This window comes from Schistosoma haematobium, chromosome 1 (genome assembly GCF_000699445.3).
Source record: "Schistosoma haematobium chromosome 1, whole genome shotgun sequence".
NCBI classification, from domain to species: domain Eukaryota; kingdom Metazoa; phylum Platyhelminthes; class Trematoda; order Strigeidida; family Schistosomatidae; genus Schistosoma; species Schistosoma haematobium.
In genome coordinates this window covers 72,747,714-72,768,719 of record NC_067196.1, presented here as the reverse complement: position 1 = coordinate 72,768,719, position 21,006 = coordinate 72,747,714, and the positions used below count along the sequence as shown (strand labels likewise).

Genomic DNA, 21,006 nt, shown 5'->3' with positions numbered 1-21,006 from the left:
TTGCACGAGAAGATTGGGCTGCTGCAAAAGATCGGAATATTTCTGTGGATGTGATCACCATAGATCTAAGTAAGGCCCTCGATAAGGTATCCCACTCTGGTCTTAAATTCAAACTGGAACGTTTTGAAATCCATTATACAGTCGTAGATTGGATAAGTAACCTTCTCCATGACAGGAGACAAAGGGTAAGAGTTGATGGGGCTTTCTCCTCGTGGGTACCTGTAAAATGTGGAGTTTCCCAAGGCACAATCCTAGGTCCTCTTCTCTTTTTACTTTATGTAAATGAATTACCAACTGTAGCAAAATCATATGTTCGCTGATGACATAAAAATTTGGGGACCCATACACAGTATGTCGGATAGAATAGTAATACAAAATGATCTTAGCTCATTGGTGACATGGTTAGACAGATGGTCACTAGAAGTAAATCCTAATAAGAGTGTAGTGATGCAGTTAAATAACTCTGATGAATCGTATGACTATGCACTACGTGGATTCGTGCTAGCTTTAGGAGTCATATTAAGCAATGATCTCAAAACCATTAGTCACTGCAAGGCTGCTGCTGCAAAAGGCTACAGGGTGTTATGGTCAATTCGTAGGTCTTTCCAGTATTTAGATGATGAAATGTTTAGATTATTATCTTCGATTCATGTGCGACCACATTTAGAATACGGGATTCAAGCAGCGTGTCCTTGTTTCAAGTATGAAGTAGATATGCTAGAAAGAGTCCAACAACGAGCTACTAAGATGGTACAAGGTTTATCTGGCCTATCTTATGAAGACAAACTGAGACATCTTAACTAGTTTCCGTTATATTACCGTAGAGTACGGGGTGATCTAATATTGGCTTATAGTATACTGAACGATGACCTTGGTAAACATGTCTTGTCTTTTACTTCCGTGCAGGACTGATCATTTGATGGGACATTCGAAGAAAGTTCAAAAACGGTGATCAAACCGTTTACGTCTGGAGTTTCTTTTCTCACACCGAGTAGTGAATTACTGGAATTCTCTACCGGAGCACGTAATATCAGCACCTTCTGTTGATATATTCAAAACGAGATTGTACCTGCACAGTATTACAAACTGCAAGGATTAATATAGGTCAATAGACCTCCTATCCTTATTATTGAAGACTGAGGACTGAAGACGAGCCTAGAACAAACTACTTGTTGAGCTTCAAAGTAACATATTGGGCATAGAATAAAGAGGGAGATTTGTTCTATCAAGGTCATTCGTTAATTTTCTACATATAAGTGCAATGTTTACATTTCCATCTCATCTTGGATCTTGGAAGTCACAAATATTACGAGCAGCTTAGTTGTTTAGATTATTTACAATTACTTTCTGTCCTTCAAATTGCGGAGACACCAAGATTCAATCCCTCCGATTGCAGAGGATACATCAGGCTTTGGAGCTTGTACAAGTAGCACTGCTGAAGGTTCTCGTTCATTTGGGGTCGCCTCTTCCTCGGAAGAGTCAGGACGCTTCTACAATGTGGGGGATGGACAGCGTTTTCTGAAGAGGTGGCCCTCTACGCCTCAACCAGGCACTCGTGTTTGGATACGGTATGGTGGCACAGTGTGCTATGGACAAGTAGTGCATTGTATGCCTGAACTTAATATGTTCACTGTACGACCAGCTGATGGTGGCTCTAGACTTGTCACTCGTGGTCTTGAAGATATTCTACCTTCTACGCCTCAACAGTCAATCTTAACTCCACCGACAGAAGACGAATGGGATAGTGACCTGATTGGATGTGATGAAATTCCCCCGAATACACACAGTATTACAGCTTTCCCTACAAAATGCGAGGCCACTATTTCGGACTCCTTTTCTTATCCATTATTCATCGATGTACCATCTAGGTGAGTGTCCCACCTGACTGGTCTTTTTTGTAATCATTTAAGTATCTTCGTGGGAAGTGAGTTAACCTAATAAACCCAGTTTATAGCGATCTCTACCCGGTGCAATTCTAGTGGCAAGTCTTTTAGACTTATTCAACTATTGACTTAATAATATTAAAATCTTGTCTGCCAAGTCTTGAGACCTGGCAAAATTGTAAAATGGCCTAACTTATCACACAGTTTCACTATCTCTAGAGATCATTACCAGGATATATAGGGAAGCGTCAAAAGCCACATAATAGTAAAAGGTTGGGCGTAGATAATTTAGTTCGAAGAGAAGAGACCAATTCCAAGAATATGGGCGAAAGACACAAATCAATGATTACTACTAGCCTTATTATTACTGTGTGGCGCATATGTATTTAATGCCCCCAGGAATGAAAAGTGTGAAATAATTCAAAAACTCAAGATTTATAAAGTAGTAGACAAACTTATCAACGCATTGCTACTGATTACGGGTTATTTCGGCTTGGACGATAAGAATTGGTCAGAAGTTTCCCGTAAAATTCAAACAGTCCATATTCACCGTTATAAATCAGACCGACAGTCAGTGACTTCATATATTGATTTAGTGCCTCAATACTTACTTGAACAATTAAAAAGTCATTTAGATGGATTAGTGTTCGAATTTTCTGAAACAATGTTTATTAGTGGTAACACTAGCCCACCCAATACTACTTGGCGTATAGCAACTGCTTTCAATTCTCATGATTCCTATTAGTTTGTTAGTAATCGACTGACCTAATGTACCTTTGGGTTATAACATAGACCATGGTCTCATTCATCATAAATTAATTCTTAAATCAAATAGTACCGATATTATTGGGTTCGTTCTTAAATCCTTAGTTTCCTAGTACAACTTCGTAATCAAGCATAAGTTCCCATACTCGGCTAACAGCCATCTATCTTTCATTACGGATAATCATCATATTTAGCTACTTGAACTAAACGAAGACAGATGATATTTAGGCACAAAGTGCTATGACTTTCAGATTGTCCTCAAATATGTGGTTATACTCTACCACATTTTTGCTCCATTGTGAATTTCCTTCATTATGTTCGTTGTAAGTTACGGTAAATCCGACCAATATGCAAATGTATCATATTTATGTTACTGGCGTATGTTACCTGCTTTTGCGACCTCAAGTAGCGTCCGTCCAGACTGTCCACTTTCTCCGTTTTTGTTTAACTTAATTATAGACCTGACGGAAATAACGTTCTCGTCGACCGAATTCTCGAGCATTGATCTCCTTCCAGGAGGTCCACTTATCGACTTAGAATACGCAGATGATATAGTCCTGTTTGGTGAAGACGCTGATAAAATGCAGTGTTTTGGCAAAACTAAGCAACAATGCCAGAACGTTTGGGATGCCCTTCTCTCCCTCTAAATGCAAGTTGTTGCTTCAGAACTGGTCTGCGTCAACACTTGAACAACGGATAGGAAGTGAAGTAGTTGAACGCGTTGACAACTTCACTTATCTTGGAAGTCTGATCAGCCCGAATGGGTTGGTGTCTGGTGAAATCACTGGATGGAATCAGAAAGCTCGTTTGGCTTTTGCCAAGTTACGTCACCTACGGTGAAGGCGGGATATCCGTCTATCAATTAAGGGACGAGTATACTGAGCAGCAGTTCGTTCTGTTTTACTTTACGGCTGCGAAACATGACCATTAAGAGTCGAAAATACTCTTAAGCTACTAGTGTTAGATCACAAATGTCTTACAAATATTGCTCGCATCTGCTAGGATAACCGGGTAAGTAATAGTGAGGTTAGACGCATGGTATTAAGGAATGATGGTAAATCAGTTGATGAGGTTGTGAATCTTCATCGACTGAGATGGTTGGGCCATGTGTTGCGTATGCCTGAACACCGTTTACCACGATGCACAATGATGACTAGTGTTGGCGATGGTTAGAAGGAAGTTAGTGGCGATCAAACCAAAACGTGGCATCAATGCTTGAAGTCACTAACTTCTGGTCTGAGTCATGTTGGTAGATGTAGACTACTTGGCTGGGGTCCACACGATTATTGCAATCAATGGTTGGAGACTGGGTGACATGACTCAGAATCGATCACAATGTCTTCGGTGTATACACTTTCTGTCTTCCCTTAAAGTAAGTGATTAAAATCGCTTCATATATTTCTTTCTATGCACTAATTCTTTCGTCCTGTACTATATCCTTATACACAATCTTTCTTTTATGTATTACGACCATTGATTTAACTACTATGAATCCGGTGTTCATCTTGTTGTGTTAATGAGGTATGGCAACTTGAACCGATGCATATATGTGTCTGGTCCTACATTTTAACTGACTGATTGACCTTATGATACTGTTTTTCTTGTTTGTCTACGTAGTCGTTTCGTTTGCATTTCCCTTTTTTAAGCTGTAATAGCTGATATCATTCGTCTGACATTGATTTTGTAATCACTATTTATTTTAGAGCATCTATTGATGAAGGGTCATCTTTTGAAAAAATGACTACTTTGTCTGGTCTGCCATCAAATTCTACAGCCTCATTCGGTCTTTCACCGATTCTGGGCTCCTCAGATGTAACTGATGTGAATATCCCTAGAGAACCTGCAGGACATTTCGATGTTTCGTCTCATAGGACATTTGCCGATAATAATCCCTACCCGCACAAGTCAACACTTGGTACCAGTCTCCCTTCTCGTGGGTCCATGGATCCCTCATCTGTAACACATCTGGTGACTCAGAGGGTAGGTTCCTCGAACAGTGATAACTGCTTTCACAAACGTTGGGACACGTTTTCTTCCCAACCAGAGCTATCTTCTAAAGGACTGGTAAAAACACATGATGAAGACTCACCTCTTGAAGTAAAGCGAACCTCCATTCCATCTCAAACCACAAGTTTCCGAAATCAAGCCTCAACAGATTATGTGATTGAAGCTGTTTTGCACTGGATTGAGTCTATTTCTCCTAATACATCTGAATGTGAGTTTCGGATTTCATGACACATTTGTGAATTTATTTTTCCATATGTAATACAGTATATTAACTACCTGGTAAATGTTATGTTATTCATCTGTTCAAGGAACATATTAGATTTTATTCCATTCGTCAGTCAAATTTTTTTCGTGCACATCATCCAATATCAATTTACCCAACAACAGTCCCATTAAAGCTTAGAAGCACTCAACATCCAACAAATGTCTGATATTTTTCTCGTTTATTCTAAGCATTTATTAATAACTAGTAATAATGTCAAAATTCTCTTCATTTTCCAAATCACTAGAATCACTGCCCTTGTCGTTGTATCATACCAGATACTACTGCGATTCCAGTACTTTTGTTCCTGAATGTTATATCAATTTGAGTCGCAAAATTTAATTTGAGCATCTCAATCCTTGTTCAACCAACTTAAACAGTGTTCCAATTCCTACTCTGATTTGCTGCTGAAGAGGAAAATCTTGAAAGAGATCTTTTATTTTGCATTTACTGCTCGCGGTTATTGATTAGCATCTTAGTCATTTTACACTTAAACTGTCTTAAATTTTCATGCTTTTTTCACGGCAAAACGTAATAATCACTTAGTTCTGACGAAACTTCGAAGATTAACTGACTACAGACAACTTTCAGCTACGAGTCGGTGTCTTTATCAATGCATCTACAGTGAATTGAATGTTACACTGTACCAAATCCAGACTATAGTCGTTTTTACTGTTCATTAACTGTTTATCTGCTTGTTAAAAGTATCGATTTGTTTCAAGTATTTTTCTGCTTACTAGTTTCAGCTAGCACTTGGGAGAAAGTAGACATAAATGAACTCAAAGAAACTATGAAAACATTATTGGCATCATCAAATACATGTGAAGGGGACTATGCTCAAGAACATTCTGAAGATCGCCCTCAACCATCTGTTTACTCTCCAACATGTTTTGAACAGGCTCATTTTTCAGTAATTGAAACAAGTTCGGAAACCAGCATGCCTTCACCATCTAGTAGTGTTTGTTTATGCCCCAAATCAAGTTTAGTCCCAGTAAATAGAGAAACTGTTGTTTCAAATTACCAATCAACTCGTTTCATGATCACTGAACCGCATCAACAACAAGATGGATCACAGTATTGTCTTCCGAACCCTTCATCTACATGTCCAAAATGTTTCCCTAATTTGGGCGCACAAAATTCACTAGAGTTTGTCCGGGATAAGATATCACCCTGTGATTGTAAATCATTTCAAGGGGATTCAAATAACGCAAATTCGTCTCATCTTGACCCAATTTTTGAAAATACTTGTGTTATTTCTCCCAATTTTATCCACACATCGTTGGATCCTAAGAGTGATGTAAGTTTATTACTAATTATTAATGTTAACCGATATTAATTTTAAAATTCGTCGAATTATGATATTACAAAATTAAGCATTTCAGACCGTTATTTTTGTTCTTGACGATTTTAATATTATTGAATTCCAAGTGTAAGATTTCTTAATATGAACTAGTATGAATTTAGATTAATAGATTAATAACTTGTTTATCCATTGTTAAAGCAGTATGTATGTCCATTTAACTCCACCTATTTTTTTAAAAAAAGTCATGTAATCTAGGATCTTAGGAGTTACCGCTCAAGTTTTTCCTTAACAATTAAATTATTTGAAATAATAATAAAATAGTTGTAAATTCGGTACCCTCGTGTGAATCTTATTGTGAACTGATCTCCCCTAATATATTTTTACTTGATTTGAAAAGTATCGTTAGGTTCATTGTTTGATCTCCATCCACCAGATCTGAATTAATTTTTAGCACTCACCTTTTGACCTAGAATCCGGTGAGTACCGCTCGGTTAAAATGTCATTAGCCAACCTTGTCAGTGGAAATGAACTCTATATTATTATTTCATTCAAAGATAATTTACGAAGACATGTGTTTTTTTCTTTTGCCTTAAGGTTCTATCTGCTTTATTGTTATCTGGTAGCCGAAAAATTCTATACAACATGCTCGACTTACAGTTAGGATTTGTTGAATTTTACTTTTTGTTATCAGTTAGATATCTCTTCAAATATTATTACTATCAAATGCTCTATTAGGTTATGAGGTAAGATTATTAAGGAAGCCTTCAAGCATTTGATTGTGTGTCAACAGTGATGGATCCATCTAGTAAGTGGTGTTTAAGGTTAAATTTGATCTAATCGATTGAGGAAGTCTTTAATTGGAACCGAATTCTGTGGTCAGGTGTTTTTAAACATGACTAAATACCACTTCATTTTATCTAGTAAAATTGGTGTAGTATGGTGGCAGTTCATTGAGTTATATTGTGTGATAATACGTTTGGTTGGATGTAGCCTTATTGCCGATTATGATTACGGAAATAGTTAGAACTGGTGATTGGTGACACATACCGCTCAATATACTGAAAATGTTACTTTCAATCTATTCGTTTTTCATCACGTTACTTTTTCTAAAACTGTATCCTTGATTCATTCTTGGCTTCGTCTCGTCAGTTTTAACTGACTAACGTACTTGTCTTAAGAACATTCAACAAATTTAGTCGCTGTCGTCACTGGTTATGATCCATGGGTTTGCAGATTTCAATCCCTTTCCATCAATCAATATCGATGCATTTGATTTGTTAGCTAAATTTAAGCCATAATCTTATTCATACTCAAGTCTAAATAAGCTCTATGCTATACTCCTTACATTTCATAAATACCTATCTACTAGTTGTATTTCCGTGTTTTTTTCGAAATTCACTTTAGATTTTCACCAGTTCCGAACCTTCATCGAATCCTCTTGTTTATGCTCAACAAATTCTTCCATCATTAATTAACGAACGTGGTTCAGTGAGTTTTCAGTTATTGTCTTCCATATTGGCTCATAGTCGTATTGAATGTAATCAAGATTGTCAAAGAAGTATGCTTTTAGATGGATTAAAACAAGCATTCAGTTCTATAATGTATTCACCCACTAGTGTGCCTTCAACACCGACAACCAATGAAGTTTATTATGGTGCAGATCCAGTCTACTCTAGAAGTCATTCGTCAATGCTACATGAAAATAAAGAACAACCAAATACTGGATGTACAGTTCCTGTACGTAGACACTTGTCTTGTGTTGGATTTACGGATAGCTTAAGTCCTGTATCATTGATAGACAGTCCAACACATAATTTAAGTGAAGCTCATAATATGTTCCCACGTCCTTCAGAATCAGGTTCATACTTTTCTGAAAGTTGTCCGAGTCATATAAATGTTGACCATGTGAGTTACTATTGTTCTTACTTAATTTTTATTTATAATGTGTCATTCCTAGCCCGTATATTCTATGAATACATGATCACCTCTAGATGGGATTTTAATTTCATACGTCCACGACCTTCGTTGAGGTGTTGCTTTTTTGGTTGGTTGTGTGCACACTGTTCATGCTAAAATTATAGCAATGTCGTAGCAGTACTCACGAGAAATGTTCAGCTCGCTAAGGTAATACTTGAAAAATATTACCCTGAATTTAAAAATTATTCATTTCGAAATGCATCGCTTCATTTGTCTACTCAAACTAATGTAACTACCATCCATATTTTAAAATTATTTTAATCTTATAAACTTGGCTAGTCTATTGTCCTGACAGCTACTTGTTCCAGTGTATTCCCTTCACAAGATCTGTAATATATATATATATATATATATATATATATATATATATATATATATATATATATATATATATATATATATAATGACCCTATCGTGATATTGGGTTTGCGACTATCAAAACGCCTCAAAAATGCGACTGCCGTCAATTAATAAAAGTTTCATTTAGTTGTAATTTTTAAACCATAAGTGAAAACTTAAATCTCTCTCATCATAATCGCGTTTTCACCAGCTGATACTCAAGGTCACATCGAATTACTGTGCAATTCTCCATGAATTTCTTATCATTTTATCAGTATGAGGCAGTAGGTAAAGTCTTCGTTGTTTATTTATTTATTTATTTATTTTAACACATAGATATTGGTACAAGGAGGCACCAAATACATATGCGCCACGCAAATCTCATTTACTATGTGTGAGGGCTGTGCTACTGCCCGGGTGCCCAAACCAAAGCAGGTGGTTTTCTTAGAGGGCCACTCCCCGAGCCTTCGACCTACAGGTCTGATCCGCAAGGCAGTGGAGCAACGTAAGGAGATGCAGTCCCATGGAAGCCAGTGACGAACGGTTGGTTTCTATGCCACTTGTTCCTTCAGGATACTGGAGCCCATGTGTAACATTGGTTTAGAATCAGGGTTTTCCAACTCCCCTGGGTGGACCCTCCATGTCCACCAACCCAGTTAAAGCGTCGGACGTTTGCTCTTCGTCCTCAATTTCGTAAACAACACCCCTGCCACGAGAAGGCAGTGAGTAGGACTTCCCTGGCAGAGGCTATATACGCGTGGCCATGTAAGAGCATTTCGAGGGGGAGAGCTGACTCTCCCCACTCTCGGCCATACCAGGGCATTTGGGGGCTATTCACCTTTATAGCTCATCGATAGTTAGAGTAGAGAATAACTCGAGGTAGTTTAAATTAAATTGCTAATCAATGTATTAATTATATTGTGTAATAGTATTGCTTAATAGTTACATGAGACACGATCAAATAAAAATATCCCCTTAAATTACGCCTAATAGTGTTTTTTCGATTAGTAATTAACAATAAAAGTATTATGTTTATTTAGTTAACGGCCATTAGTATAAATATCAGTAACATGACAGTTACTAATGAAAAAAGCATTTATCTCCAGCTAAAAAATACAACATTTTGTTAACTATTTGCATGTTGCTCTTCAAATGAATAATATATTTCCTTGTATTATTTCCCATCCATTTCAGCCTAAGGAATTACAAACGACCTCCTTATCATACCCCAGTGGTAGTGCCGAAATGCTTCATCATGTATATTTCCCACCCAGAAGTCGAAAATCTAAGTCTGGAGAGTTTCTTCGGCCGGAAACTTCTCACACAGTTGAACAAGGGTACACCATTCAGTTGAACACCTCAACCAATGAAGCTTCAATGAAAACAAATGTTGAAACAAGTAAAACATTGAAATTCCAAGTTAACTGTAATTCTTTCGTTTCACAACCTCGAAAGTTGGATTACAGAGATTCAATCAGTGGCATACCTTTACGTGTTGGTTTACCACCATCAACTACTAGTGGACGTATCGATGTTCGTAAATGTCGTAAAGTTTACGGGATTGAAAATAGAGATCAATGGTGTAATCAGTGCAAATGGAAAAAAGCGTGTCGACGTTTTCCAAATCCATGCTCAGTGTCTAAACATGCTCAAGGACTAAGTAACCGTAATCTCCCAGCGGAAAAATGTAGCCGACAACCTCTTGAACCTAATGTAGCTGAAATGTGTGTCATTTGTTCACCAGCATGCTCATCTGATGTAACTCTCCCGCCTATGACTTCAAGTAGTTGGTCAATTTCAAGTTCTATCTCTGGAAAATTATCGGATAATTCGACTGTTCCTTATAAAAATTTAACTGGTCAATGAATATATCTATATAACTAGAGTATTTTTTTAAAAGTATTCTAAGCATCCCTTAATCTTACGACCTTATAATACAAATTTAATTCTCTGAGTAATTTTTCGATCTTTCTTGTATTATCTGCTTTTTTTCTCAATAATCATCAATAATAATATCGTCACTTATTTTTGCACGATCTCTAAACTGAATTAAAACAAATCCACAAAAATACACATTCATTCATATTATGTAAATGAATAAAACAACCGGTTCATTTCATTGGTTTTATGTATGTATGCACACACATACATATGTAGATCTATCTAACCATATCACATGTGCCATTATTGTTGTTACTGCTTTTGTTTTAATACAGGCGTTTTTATTCATCGTTTCCACGTATAATTCATCATATTAATTCATAATTTTTTATTTAAGGAGTTCGAATAAAATCTCCATTCAGAGAGAAGTGCTAGTCTGCACAAATATTTTCATCTAATATACTGTGCATTTCAACTATAAACTATTCCATGAATTTATTCATTATCCTATACATACTATCATTTCTTTTTCTTCTCTGTCTTATTAAAGTACCATATTTTGATTCTTTTTTGTTTGATGGACAAATCATTGAAATACTACCGACATCATAATTGTTGTTGTTAGCATGTTACCAAGTGTGTTGTCCCTATCCTCATCACTATTTCTAATCATATTTGTAAACACCGGTCTTTCTTTTCACATTCCATTGAAATTCATCTGTTCTGGTCTCGTTTCTATCTTGACATTGTGGTTATTGTTGGTAAAAATGAAACAAAGTATCGTTTAGTCCCCACCTAACATACATTTGTATACAAACACGGTGAGAGCTATTTGTTTCAATCCAGTCAAATTGATCAATTATCTAAGGCCATATTTACTATTTTTTACTCTCACTTCTCTTGTTTTTTTTCTCAAAAGCCAAAGATATTACCTTCCTTCAGCCTCTTTTTATACGCTCACTCAATCACCTGTGTCAAACATACCGGTTTTACATATGTCACTTTCATTGTCTATTATTTTTATTATTATTATTATTTCCATTGCTTCTTTTTTTTCTCGACCGAACAAATTACATGGGGATCTATTTTTTCAAACTTTATTTTATGTTTATGGTTGTTATCATTGTTATTTTACTTACATATGTATAATAAATCATCATTGACACTATACATGGCGCAGATAAACTTTTCCTGGTGAGAAAACACACAAATTGATTATTATAATTGTTATTGTCATTTTTAGGTAATCACTATCAGTTCGTTTTTTTGTTCATTTCCTCGTTATTCTTTATTTGTGCTCATTTATTGTCTTCTTCCATCATTACCATTGTCTTTCATTTCTTAAGATATAATAATAATTTGTCTAGAATTATGTATGTATTCTTGATTTCTTTTGTTCGTTGTTTTTTTTTAAAAAAAAGAAGAAACTTTCAACATGAAAAATAAGGATTTATTATTCAGAGCATGAATTCTAGTTTTCTAACATATTTTGTCATTTATCATGCATTTCATTCCTATGTATTATATCATTTTATACACAAATACCCATCTATTCACATTCACTTACACGTATATACATACATATGTTTATATGTCTTCTATAAATAAATACATCATATTCATGGTGTATATGCATATATAATTTCTTCGATTCACAGCTCAATTTCATAAATTCTACTTCATAGATAAACAAATAACACTACAAAGAAATGAAACTTCAATCGGATCTTTTTTTCTTTTTCTTGTTCAGGGTCTCATTGATTTCATTGTGTCTATTTGATTAAGTGATGTTCAATTATTTCTTAAAATTTTTATTGCTTTTTTCGACAATAATTTGTTATTAGCTAGTAAATCAGCTGTCTTCCTTGATTAAATTGAATGTTGTCGAAATGTATTGTGTAATTGATCATGAGTGCACACACACACGTACATTTATATACATACCTGCACAAATAATGTGTGTTTATGTATTTCAAAGAAAAGGTCTAGACAAAGTCTGTGATAAGAGAGTTTCTTCAAGTCTTCCTTCATTTAAATTGCATGTTTCGTATATTCCTTTTGTTTGCTTTCTCTTGTTTATATTTTACACAATATTTCACAGATAAAACTTGAATGTTGATATGTCATTGTTAATAATACTACTGTTATCAATACTACCATTAACACCAATAATAATATTGTCTAATAAATATTGATTCAGTAGTTGAATTCATGAGTCGATTAAAGCTAAACCACCTTGAAAAACCTTAAAGCACTGGACGGTAGTGCACAGACTAGATCGTGACACTATAGATCATCGTCGAACAATCAATTGAATGTAACTCGTCACTATACATCAACTTCCTTAACTATGAGAAGGCGTTTGACAGTGTGGATAAGAGAACTTTATGGAACCTTCTTCAACAATATTGTGTGAGTAGCTAAGAAAATCGTCAACATCATTCGGAATTCATATAAAGGACCACACTGCAACGTTGTGCATGGAGGACAGCTGACAGACGCATTCTAGTCAGTCAGTCAGCTACAACGTAGGACCAGGCACATATATGCATCGGTCCAAGTTCCGTTACCTCATTAGCACAACAAGACGAACACCCAATTCATAGAAGTAGTTAGTTCAATGGATGTAATATATAAAAGAAAGATTGTGTATAAGGATATAGTCCAGGAAGAAAGAATTAGTTCGTAGAAAGAAAGGTATGAATCAATTTCAGTCTCATAGTTTAAGGTAAGACAGAGAGTGTATAGACCGACGCCATCGTGATCGATTCTGAGTCATGTCACCCAGTCTCCAACCATTGATTGCGATAGTCGCGTGGACCCCAACCAAGTAGTCTACATCTACCAACATGGCTCAGACCAGAAGTTAGTGACTTCAAGCACTGATGCCACGTTTTCCTCTGGCCACCCTGACTTTCTTCCAACCATCGCCAACACTAGTCATCATTGCGCGTCGTGGTAATCGGTGTTCAGGCGTACGCATTCTAAGTGAAGGCCAGTGTCGGACAAGGCTATTTACTCTCCCCCTTCCTCTTTTTTATGGTGTTGACTGGATTATGAGGACCTCAACATCTGAGGGGAAGCACAGAATAAAATGGACAGTTTGGATGCAACTAAACAGTTTGAACTTCACAGATGACCTGGCCCTTGTATTACATACACATGAACAAATACAGTTGAAGACAACCAGTGTTGCAGCATTCTCTGCATCAGTAGGCCTCAACATACACAAGGGAAAGGCAAGATCCTCAAATACAGCACATAGAACACAAACACAATCACGTATCTGGGTTGCATCATCGATGAACAAGGAGGATCTCACGCAGACTTAAAAGCGAGGATTGGTAAAGCAAGGTCCCTATTCCTACAATTGTAGAACATATGGAACTCAAAACAACTGTCAGCCAATATTAAAGTGAGAATCTTCAACACTAACGTCAAGACAATTTTACTGTACGAAGCTGAAACGTGGAGAACTACAACAACCATCATCAGGAAAGTATTTATGAACAATTGTCTACAAAAGATAATCAATGTCTGTTGGTCGGATAGCATTAACAACAGCCTACTGTGGGAGAGAACAAACCAACTTTCAGCTGAAGAGGAAATTAAGAAACGATGTCGGAAGTGGATAAAACACACATTAAGGAAATCATCAAACTGCATGGCGAGGTCAGCCCTAACTTGGAATCGTGAATGGAAACGGAGAAGAGGAAGCCCAAAGAACACATTTCGTCGGAGAATAGAAGCAGATATGAAAAGGATAAATAACAATTGGAAAGCTTGCCCAGGACAGAGTTGGATGGAGAGTGCTGGTGGGCGGCCTATGGTCCGCCGCGTGGAGTAACAGGCATTGATCTCTTTCGAAGATTTGATCTTGATGTGCTTAAAACAACTGTAACTAATATCCATGCCGTTCTTAGTCAGCCAAAAACAAATTATTTAAATGGATAGTTTATGGAAAAGAAAACAATAATTTTAAAAAAATCGTAAGTTTTTAACTGAGTTACTTAAAGTCTTTTACAGGTTAATCTGTCCATAAATCGAAAAAAAATAAACAAATTTGCCAATATTGACATTGATTATCCATTTTCTCAAACTGATTATAAGAACTTAGATAAAATTCCAAGTGTCACAATATTGTACTTAATTAGAGTTAGTGTGTATTCATCACAAATCAACATCAATTATGACGTGAAAATGCTTATTAAGGATATGAATCAATGAATTTTGCTTAAAAATTTAATTAGCACTATTCAGAATCCGAAAGTGTTAATTTATCCATTTTATACAATCTATGTTAAAATAATTAATTATTTTCAGTTTAGTGTTTGTGGAGATTATTAAGTTTTTGATTGAGATCATGAACCGATTGATGTTAGACCACCATTGAAAACCTGGAAACAATTAATTATTTGATATATTTCTACACTATGATTAAATAATCAACTTTTTACTATTATATTCTAAATGTTATTAGCACTATACAAAGGTAGTTTTACTGTTCATATAAAAGTTATTTATTTTTGTATTATACACCAAAATCTTAAAAGTTGTATTTCTTAATTCTGATTATTCGTTCTTATAATTATACTTAATTATTTCTATTGATTTGTCTGAACAAACAATTATCAACCAAACTTAAATTTAACACGTACATGTAATGCAGAAAATATAAAACAATATTTGGTACTAAATTTGTTCAAATGGCAATTGATTAATTCGGATAAACATTGTAAATAATAATAATAGTTAATACTTTCAGATGCCTTAATGAGCTTGTAATGAATGTTAGTAAGCATTAGTTCCAGATAATAATTGGTTAATTTAATCAGTAATTATAACATTAATTCTGTCACAATTGATTGATCACTGGGTGGTAATCAATGTCATGTGTGTGAAGTCTTTGTTTTAGTGCAGATTGAAAACAGTGTCGAGTCACCTAGACTGGTGGCCATATTGTAACATGGTCGATAGAATTTGATCTGCACTAAAATAACGACTTGACACACATGACATTGATCACCATCCAGTGATCAATCAATTGTGATTACATCTCAGTCCTACAGGAGGTCAGTCGCGGCCTGGATAGCTCAGTGGCAACGTCTCTGACTGTGAAGCTGGTTGACATGGGATCGAATCCGCCAGGGGGCATCAGTTCCTTCAAGATTATAGGTACATCTTGCTGAAGAGTGACAAGTAGCACGAAACACGGGCCCAGGGTTTACTGTCGACTACCTCCAACCACTATCTAATTTTAATTCTGTACTATTCTCATAAATGGATATCTATCTGTTCACTTTTAACTCGAATTTATCTTTATTATCAATAATATTATCATTACTATCATTGTTATTATTGCAAACCATATATGAATGCAAACACTAAGATTAGTCTGTTTAATGCCACATTGTCATTAATAAGTTTTTAATTTAGGAAAACTCAGATGGCATGTAACAAAACGATAGAAAATAATTTTGTTTTTCAAGGAGTTGGAAATGAATGACGGAAGATTATGGAGTTTGATGATGTTTAAATTTCAATCTGCCAACTAGGTTTATCTGAAACTGTTACTTCCAATGTGATTTTCCTACTCATTGTTTCTTGATAACTAGAATTAAAACATAGTTCATGTGATTCTTGAGCCCTTATAATAGTGACTACAGTTGATCTTCATTAATGAAACTCAATCAGAAGTATATATATATATACATGACAATGGTCGTAGTTAATATTTTCAATACAACAACTTGCTAATCAAAAACAAAATATTTACTATTGATAAGTAAAGTGTTTCGATATTTAATTCACTGGCATAAGTTACTGAAATGGATTTTTCTTTGAATAGCTAAGTATGTACCATACAAAAAATTCAATCACAAACTTCAGTTTCATAAATTCAAATAAATTTCTAGTTTCCAAATGGTAACAGTTGAATCAATAGTCTGAAAGACAAGTGTATGATGTTATCTTCTTCTTTTTTGTAAAAGGCAAACCCTCCCCCTTTTCTTACATAAGTGTCTCATCTCTCAATTGTATTATGTTGTATCTTTGACTTATAACATAAACGTGAATAATGTTGCTGTTTTTAAAAAAAAAAGAATTATTTGTTATATTCCACATTTTTCGAATCTTAAGATGCAAAAAAATTCATTGTTGTTACTTACTAGTTCTCTTTTGTAGTGAGAAGAAAAAAGTAAAGAGCAAAAATCAAGTTTATTTTGTCGGTAAAAAGACGCAAAAACGAAATACACTTTGTAGTCTATACTAAAGATTAATTTTTTTTTTTTAAAAAAAAGGAACAAAATTTATTCAGCGACGAGATGCTAATAACCATTATTCTTATCCATATATATTGCGTAGTGTATCGGATTGGTAATCAAATATATTTCAGATAACAGTTTGGAACTAGTTTCCAGCTAATCAAAATAACATCCTTTCAGAGTATTCAATAAAGAGTTTTTATAATTAACAAATTATAACATAACACTTTATAGTGTTTTTTTATATTACTCCATATTATATGGCCTCTCAGCTTCTCTGATAATATATTTTGTAAGTCGTAAGACAACGTAAAATCCACAATTTTCATTACATAACTAATTAATTGAAATCTATTTATATGTCTTACCTAGTGCCCTATTCCTAACTCAGCCATTTCTCACTCCGTGGTCCCAAAATACAAGAGCAGTGCTTCGAAGACACCTGTGGTTAAATACTAATAACCTACGAATATCCTCCATTCATATTTTATATGTTTAACATCGATCGACTTGAACTGAGCGAACTGCTGTGATATAAACTCGCACTTTGGTTTGAAGATGGATATTTCACCTATGCCACAAGTAACTCAAGTGGACAAAAGCCAATCAAACTTTCTAAATCCGTGCTGTGATTTCGTCAGATACCAGATAATCAGTGCTGATGAGACTCCCAAGATAAGTGAAATGGTCGATACTTAAGTAACATTTTACGTTTGGAGGAAGAAAACTACATCCCAAACATGCTTGCATTGTTGCTTAAGATGATGTTATATCCGCACCACTTATTACTCAATTTTGAAGAAATGAAGAACCCTTTGCAATTCCGACAACGCGAAGTATGAACACCAAGACTGGTTCAAGTGAAGGTTTATTCACTCCAGAACACGACAACCCTAGTCGAAAATATACTCATCATATATTGATTGTACATCCATTTTGATTATCGATTAGACCAGTAGTGTTGGAGTAGAGAGCCTTTGCAGGGTTGGTGTACTTCTGTACGCCTTTCAATGACATCGTCGGATGGTGCCTTAAGGTCAAAGAATACAACTATAGTAAGACGTCGAGAAGCATTTATTTTCCTGGAATCTACCGAAGGGTGAGTATTTGGTCCATACAGCCACCTCCAGGTTTGAAACCAGCCTGGTTCCTCGGGTTTGGTCTCAACAAGCTATTGTTAGACGTCAAAGTATTATCGAAACTAATATAATATTAGGTAAGCCGGTTCCTCTGTGACTGTCACAAGAGGACTTTTGTCCTTTCTTATAGACTGCGACGATCAGCGATAGAAACCAGTCAAACGGGATTACATCCAGTTCCCTGGTTCTAGCTAAGATTTTATTAAATTCAAATGCCTATATACTCTGTTTCGCGAAACAGTAATAAATAATTGGATATATTTACATTGTGAACTTAAATATTCATTAGTCAGGAGTATTTGCACACTAAATTGAAGTTGTAGGATATCTTTATTTTCATAAGTTTACTTCACCTAGGTAACCTCCGAAAACCAAGTTGAAGTGAACATTTATTTAGTCACATTTTACAAATACTCATTTGCACCTATTCAATGACTCACATAGGATCATACACAAGACCTTCAGTTTTTGTGAAAGACATAACTCTTTCAGTAGCAATCTGACAGTCCACATTTCAAGCGTCATTTAATCCACAATACTCTTAGTTATCTGATAATAATTAGTGTTGATAAGCTTCCAGGTCAGTAAAAATCCGGTCTATCAGCTAAATAACGAAATCCAGATACTAACTAATTGTTAGTGTCACCTCACGGATAGTCGTTTATACCCAGTTATCTCCCACCTCCATTCGATTCAGCCTAAATTTAGATTGACTGAAAACGATCTAAAAAGACAAAAATGGGAAGGAAACCTAAGCTAAAATAATTCCACTATCCAAACAACATTTATGGTATACATTTAATCGTCTGATTGCACTACTACTCTTTCTAATAAGTATTCAAACTGGCGTATATAGGTTTAGGTCAAACTTAAAGAATTTCCCAATAAATTCCCAGAATACTTTGTGGAGATAATAGATTAAAGAAAATAGCTGTTTTTGAGTGAATTAAGACTTTAATAAAGGACGTGAAAACTTTAGGAATAATACTAGCCCAAAAGATCTTTTACCGCCTATGTTGATTAGGATAATGAAAGTATACCGTTCCCTACGATTTACGAACACTAACGTACTGTCCAGACAACTGATAAGAAAGTATATACTGACCTATTAAAATGCGAAAAGACGAGATAGTTGAAGAATTAAACTTCAAATGACCTTTCGGAATATTCCAAACTATAGAAAAGATTATAAGACTAGAGTATAGCAACACATAGAATGTTATAAAGAATATAATCGATACATCATAAGAAGTTGTAACAAAGTTTTTTCTGATATCATTTGGCGAATTTAATGAACAGAGTAGTATAACTTCTAATACTATTACATAATTAGACTTTTTTAAATTTATCAACGATCATTGTTTAGTTGTTAATTAGTTCAGTAAAATAAAAGCATTTTACATAACTGAATAATTAATAAATATGATGTGTGCCGCATAAATAACCGTATGATTTATCTTAGTTTATTTAACATATATCTCGTTACACTATTATAATTAATCTAAAGGTAAATGAATTGAAATTCCGACGAACATTGTGTTATATGTGCTCTAAAATAATAATTAAATAAATAAATGAATTTTCAATAGTTGAAATCATGAGTCAATTGAAGCTAGATCACCATGCATAACCTGGAAGTACTGAGCGTCCGTTTCGTCCTAGCATGGGACTCCTCAGCAGTGTGTAACCACGACCTCGCCTCGCGGGATTCGAACCCAGGACCTATCAGTCTCATGCACGAGCGCTTAACATTTAGAGTCCCACAATAGGATGAAACGGCTGTCCAGTGCTACCAGGTTTTGCAAGGTGGTTAAGCTTCAATTGACTCATGATCTCAACCACTGAAATTACTACAATCTCCATAAAACCCCTTCTGATACCAAATGAATTTTGTCAACTTGTTTTTATTAAGTTTAAACGAGAAAGTATTCAAAGAATTTTCCTTCTTTGTTTTCACTTGTTTAAATAAAAAATCTATTACTTATTAATAGAAAACTTATTTCAATGTTTAGTATTAATTTACGAGATTAAATAACTAATTTATTTCTAATACCTTGTTGTTCAATTTAATTTTCTCACTTCTGGCATACTTATCAATATAAGTTAACTTTGAACATTATATTGGGTAACAGTTGAATGACTTTGCCTTGCTTATTGCCTTGCCTTGCCCTTGCGCGCGCTTGCTTGCTTTGCTTGCGCTTGCTTGCTTGCTTGCTTGCCTTGCTTGCTTGCGCTTGCGCTTGCTTGTGCTTGCTTGCGCGCGCTTGCGCTTGCTTGCTTGCCTTGCTTGCCTTGCCTTGCTTGCTTGCTGCGCTTGCGCTTGCCCCTTGCTTGCTTGCTTGCTTGCTTGCCTTGCTTGCTTGCCTTGCTTGCTTGCTTGCCTGCTTGCTTGCCTTGCCTTGCTTGCTTGCGCTTGCGCTTGCGCCTTGCCTTGCCTTGCGCTTGCGCGCGCTTGCTTGCTTGCTCTTGCGCGCTTGCGCGCGCGCTTGCTTGCGCGCTTGCTTGCTTGCTTGCTTGCGCCTTGCGCGCTTGCGCGCTTGCGCTTGCGCGCGCGCCTTGCTTGCTTGCGCTTGCGCTTGCCTTGCGCGCCTTGCCCTTGCTTCTTGCGCTTGCGCGCCTTGCCTTGCTTGCTGCTTGCCTTGCCCCTTGCGCTTGCTTGCTTGCTTGCCTTACTTGCCCTTGCCTTGCCTTGCCTTGCCTTGCTTGCTTGCTTGCCTTGCTTGCTTGCTTGCTTGCTCTTGCTTGCCTTCTTGCTTGCCTTGCCCCTTGCCTTGCTTGCCCTTGCTTGCTTGCTTGCCGCGCGCCTAGCGCGCTTGCTTGCTTGCTTCCTTGCCTTGCTTGCTTGCTTGCTTGCTTGCCTTGCTTGCCGCCTTGCTTGCCTTACTTGCTTACGCCTGTTACTCCCAATGGACCATAGACCGCCGACCAGCATTCTCCAACCCACTCTGTCCTAGGCCTTCTTTCCTAGTTCCATCCAATTCTTGATTATTTCTCTCATGTCTATCTCCGTTTCCCGGCGTAATGTGTTCTTTGGTATTCCTCTTTTCATTTGGCCTTCAGGATTCCATGTGAGGGCTTGTCTTGTAACGCAGTTGGATGCTTTCCTCAATGTGTGTCCTATCCACTTCCAGCGCTTCTTCCTGATTTCTTCCTCCACTGGGATCTGGTTTGTTCTCTCCCACAGTAC

At 36.1% G+C, this 21,006-nt stretch overlaps 1 protein-coding gene across 2 annotated transcripts; it reads left to right on the top strand.

Annotated features, from left to right (window-relative positions):
* The first annotated feature begins 1,210 nt into the window (after window positions 1-1,210).
* MS3_00002064 (uncharacterized protein) lies at window positions 1,211-18,113 on the top strand. Of its 2 annotated transcripts, XM_012942132.3 has the most exons (6): window positions 1,211-1,868; window positions 4,352-4,863; window positions 5,658-6,214; window positions 7,625-8,125; window positions 9,731-14,406; window positions 17,053-18,113. In XM_012942132.3, exons 1-5 carry the CDS (start codon window positions 1,609-1,611, stop codon window positions 10,400-10,402), a joined length of 2,502 nt encoding a protein of 833 aa, XP_012797586.2. In that variant the 5' UTR covers window positions 1,211-1,608; the 3' UTR covers window positions 10,403-14,406; window positions 17,053-18,113. The 2 variants fall into 2 exon arrangements, with proteins under 2 accessions (XP_012797586.2, XP_051075079.1); XM_051209622.1 differs by lacking the exons at window positions 9,731-14,406; window positions 17,053-18,113 and adding an exon at window positions 8,212-8,523.
* Window positions 18,114-21,006: the final 2,893 nt, after the last annotated feature.

Bases quoted from the DNA above. Each gene is read 5' to 3' on its own strand.
- MS3_00002064 (XM_012942132.3), top strand. From the start codon at position 1,609: ATGCCTGAACTTAATATGTTCACTGTACGACCAGCTGATGGTGGCTCT. The intron at 6,215-7,624 runs GTAAGTTTATTA...AATTCACTTTAG, and splicing joins CGTTGGATCCTAAGAGTGAT to ATTTTCACCAGTTCCGAACC. The intron at 8,126-9,730 runs GTGAGTTACTAT...CATCCATTTCAG, and splicing joins GTCATATAAATGTTGACCAT to CCTAAGGAATTACAAACGAC.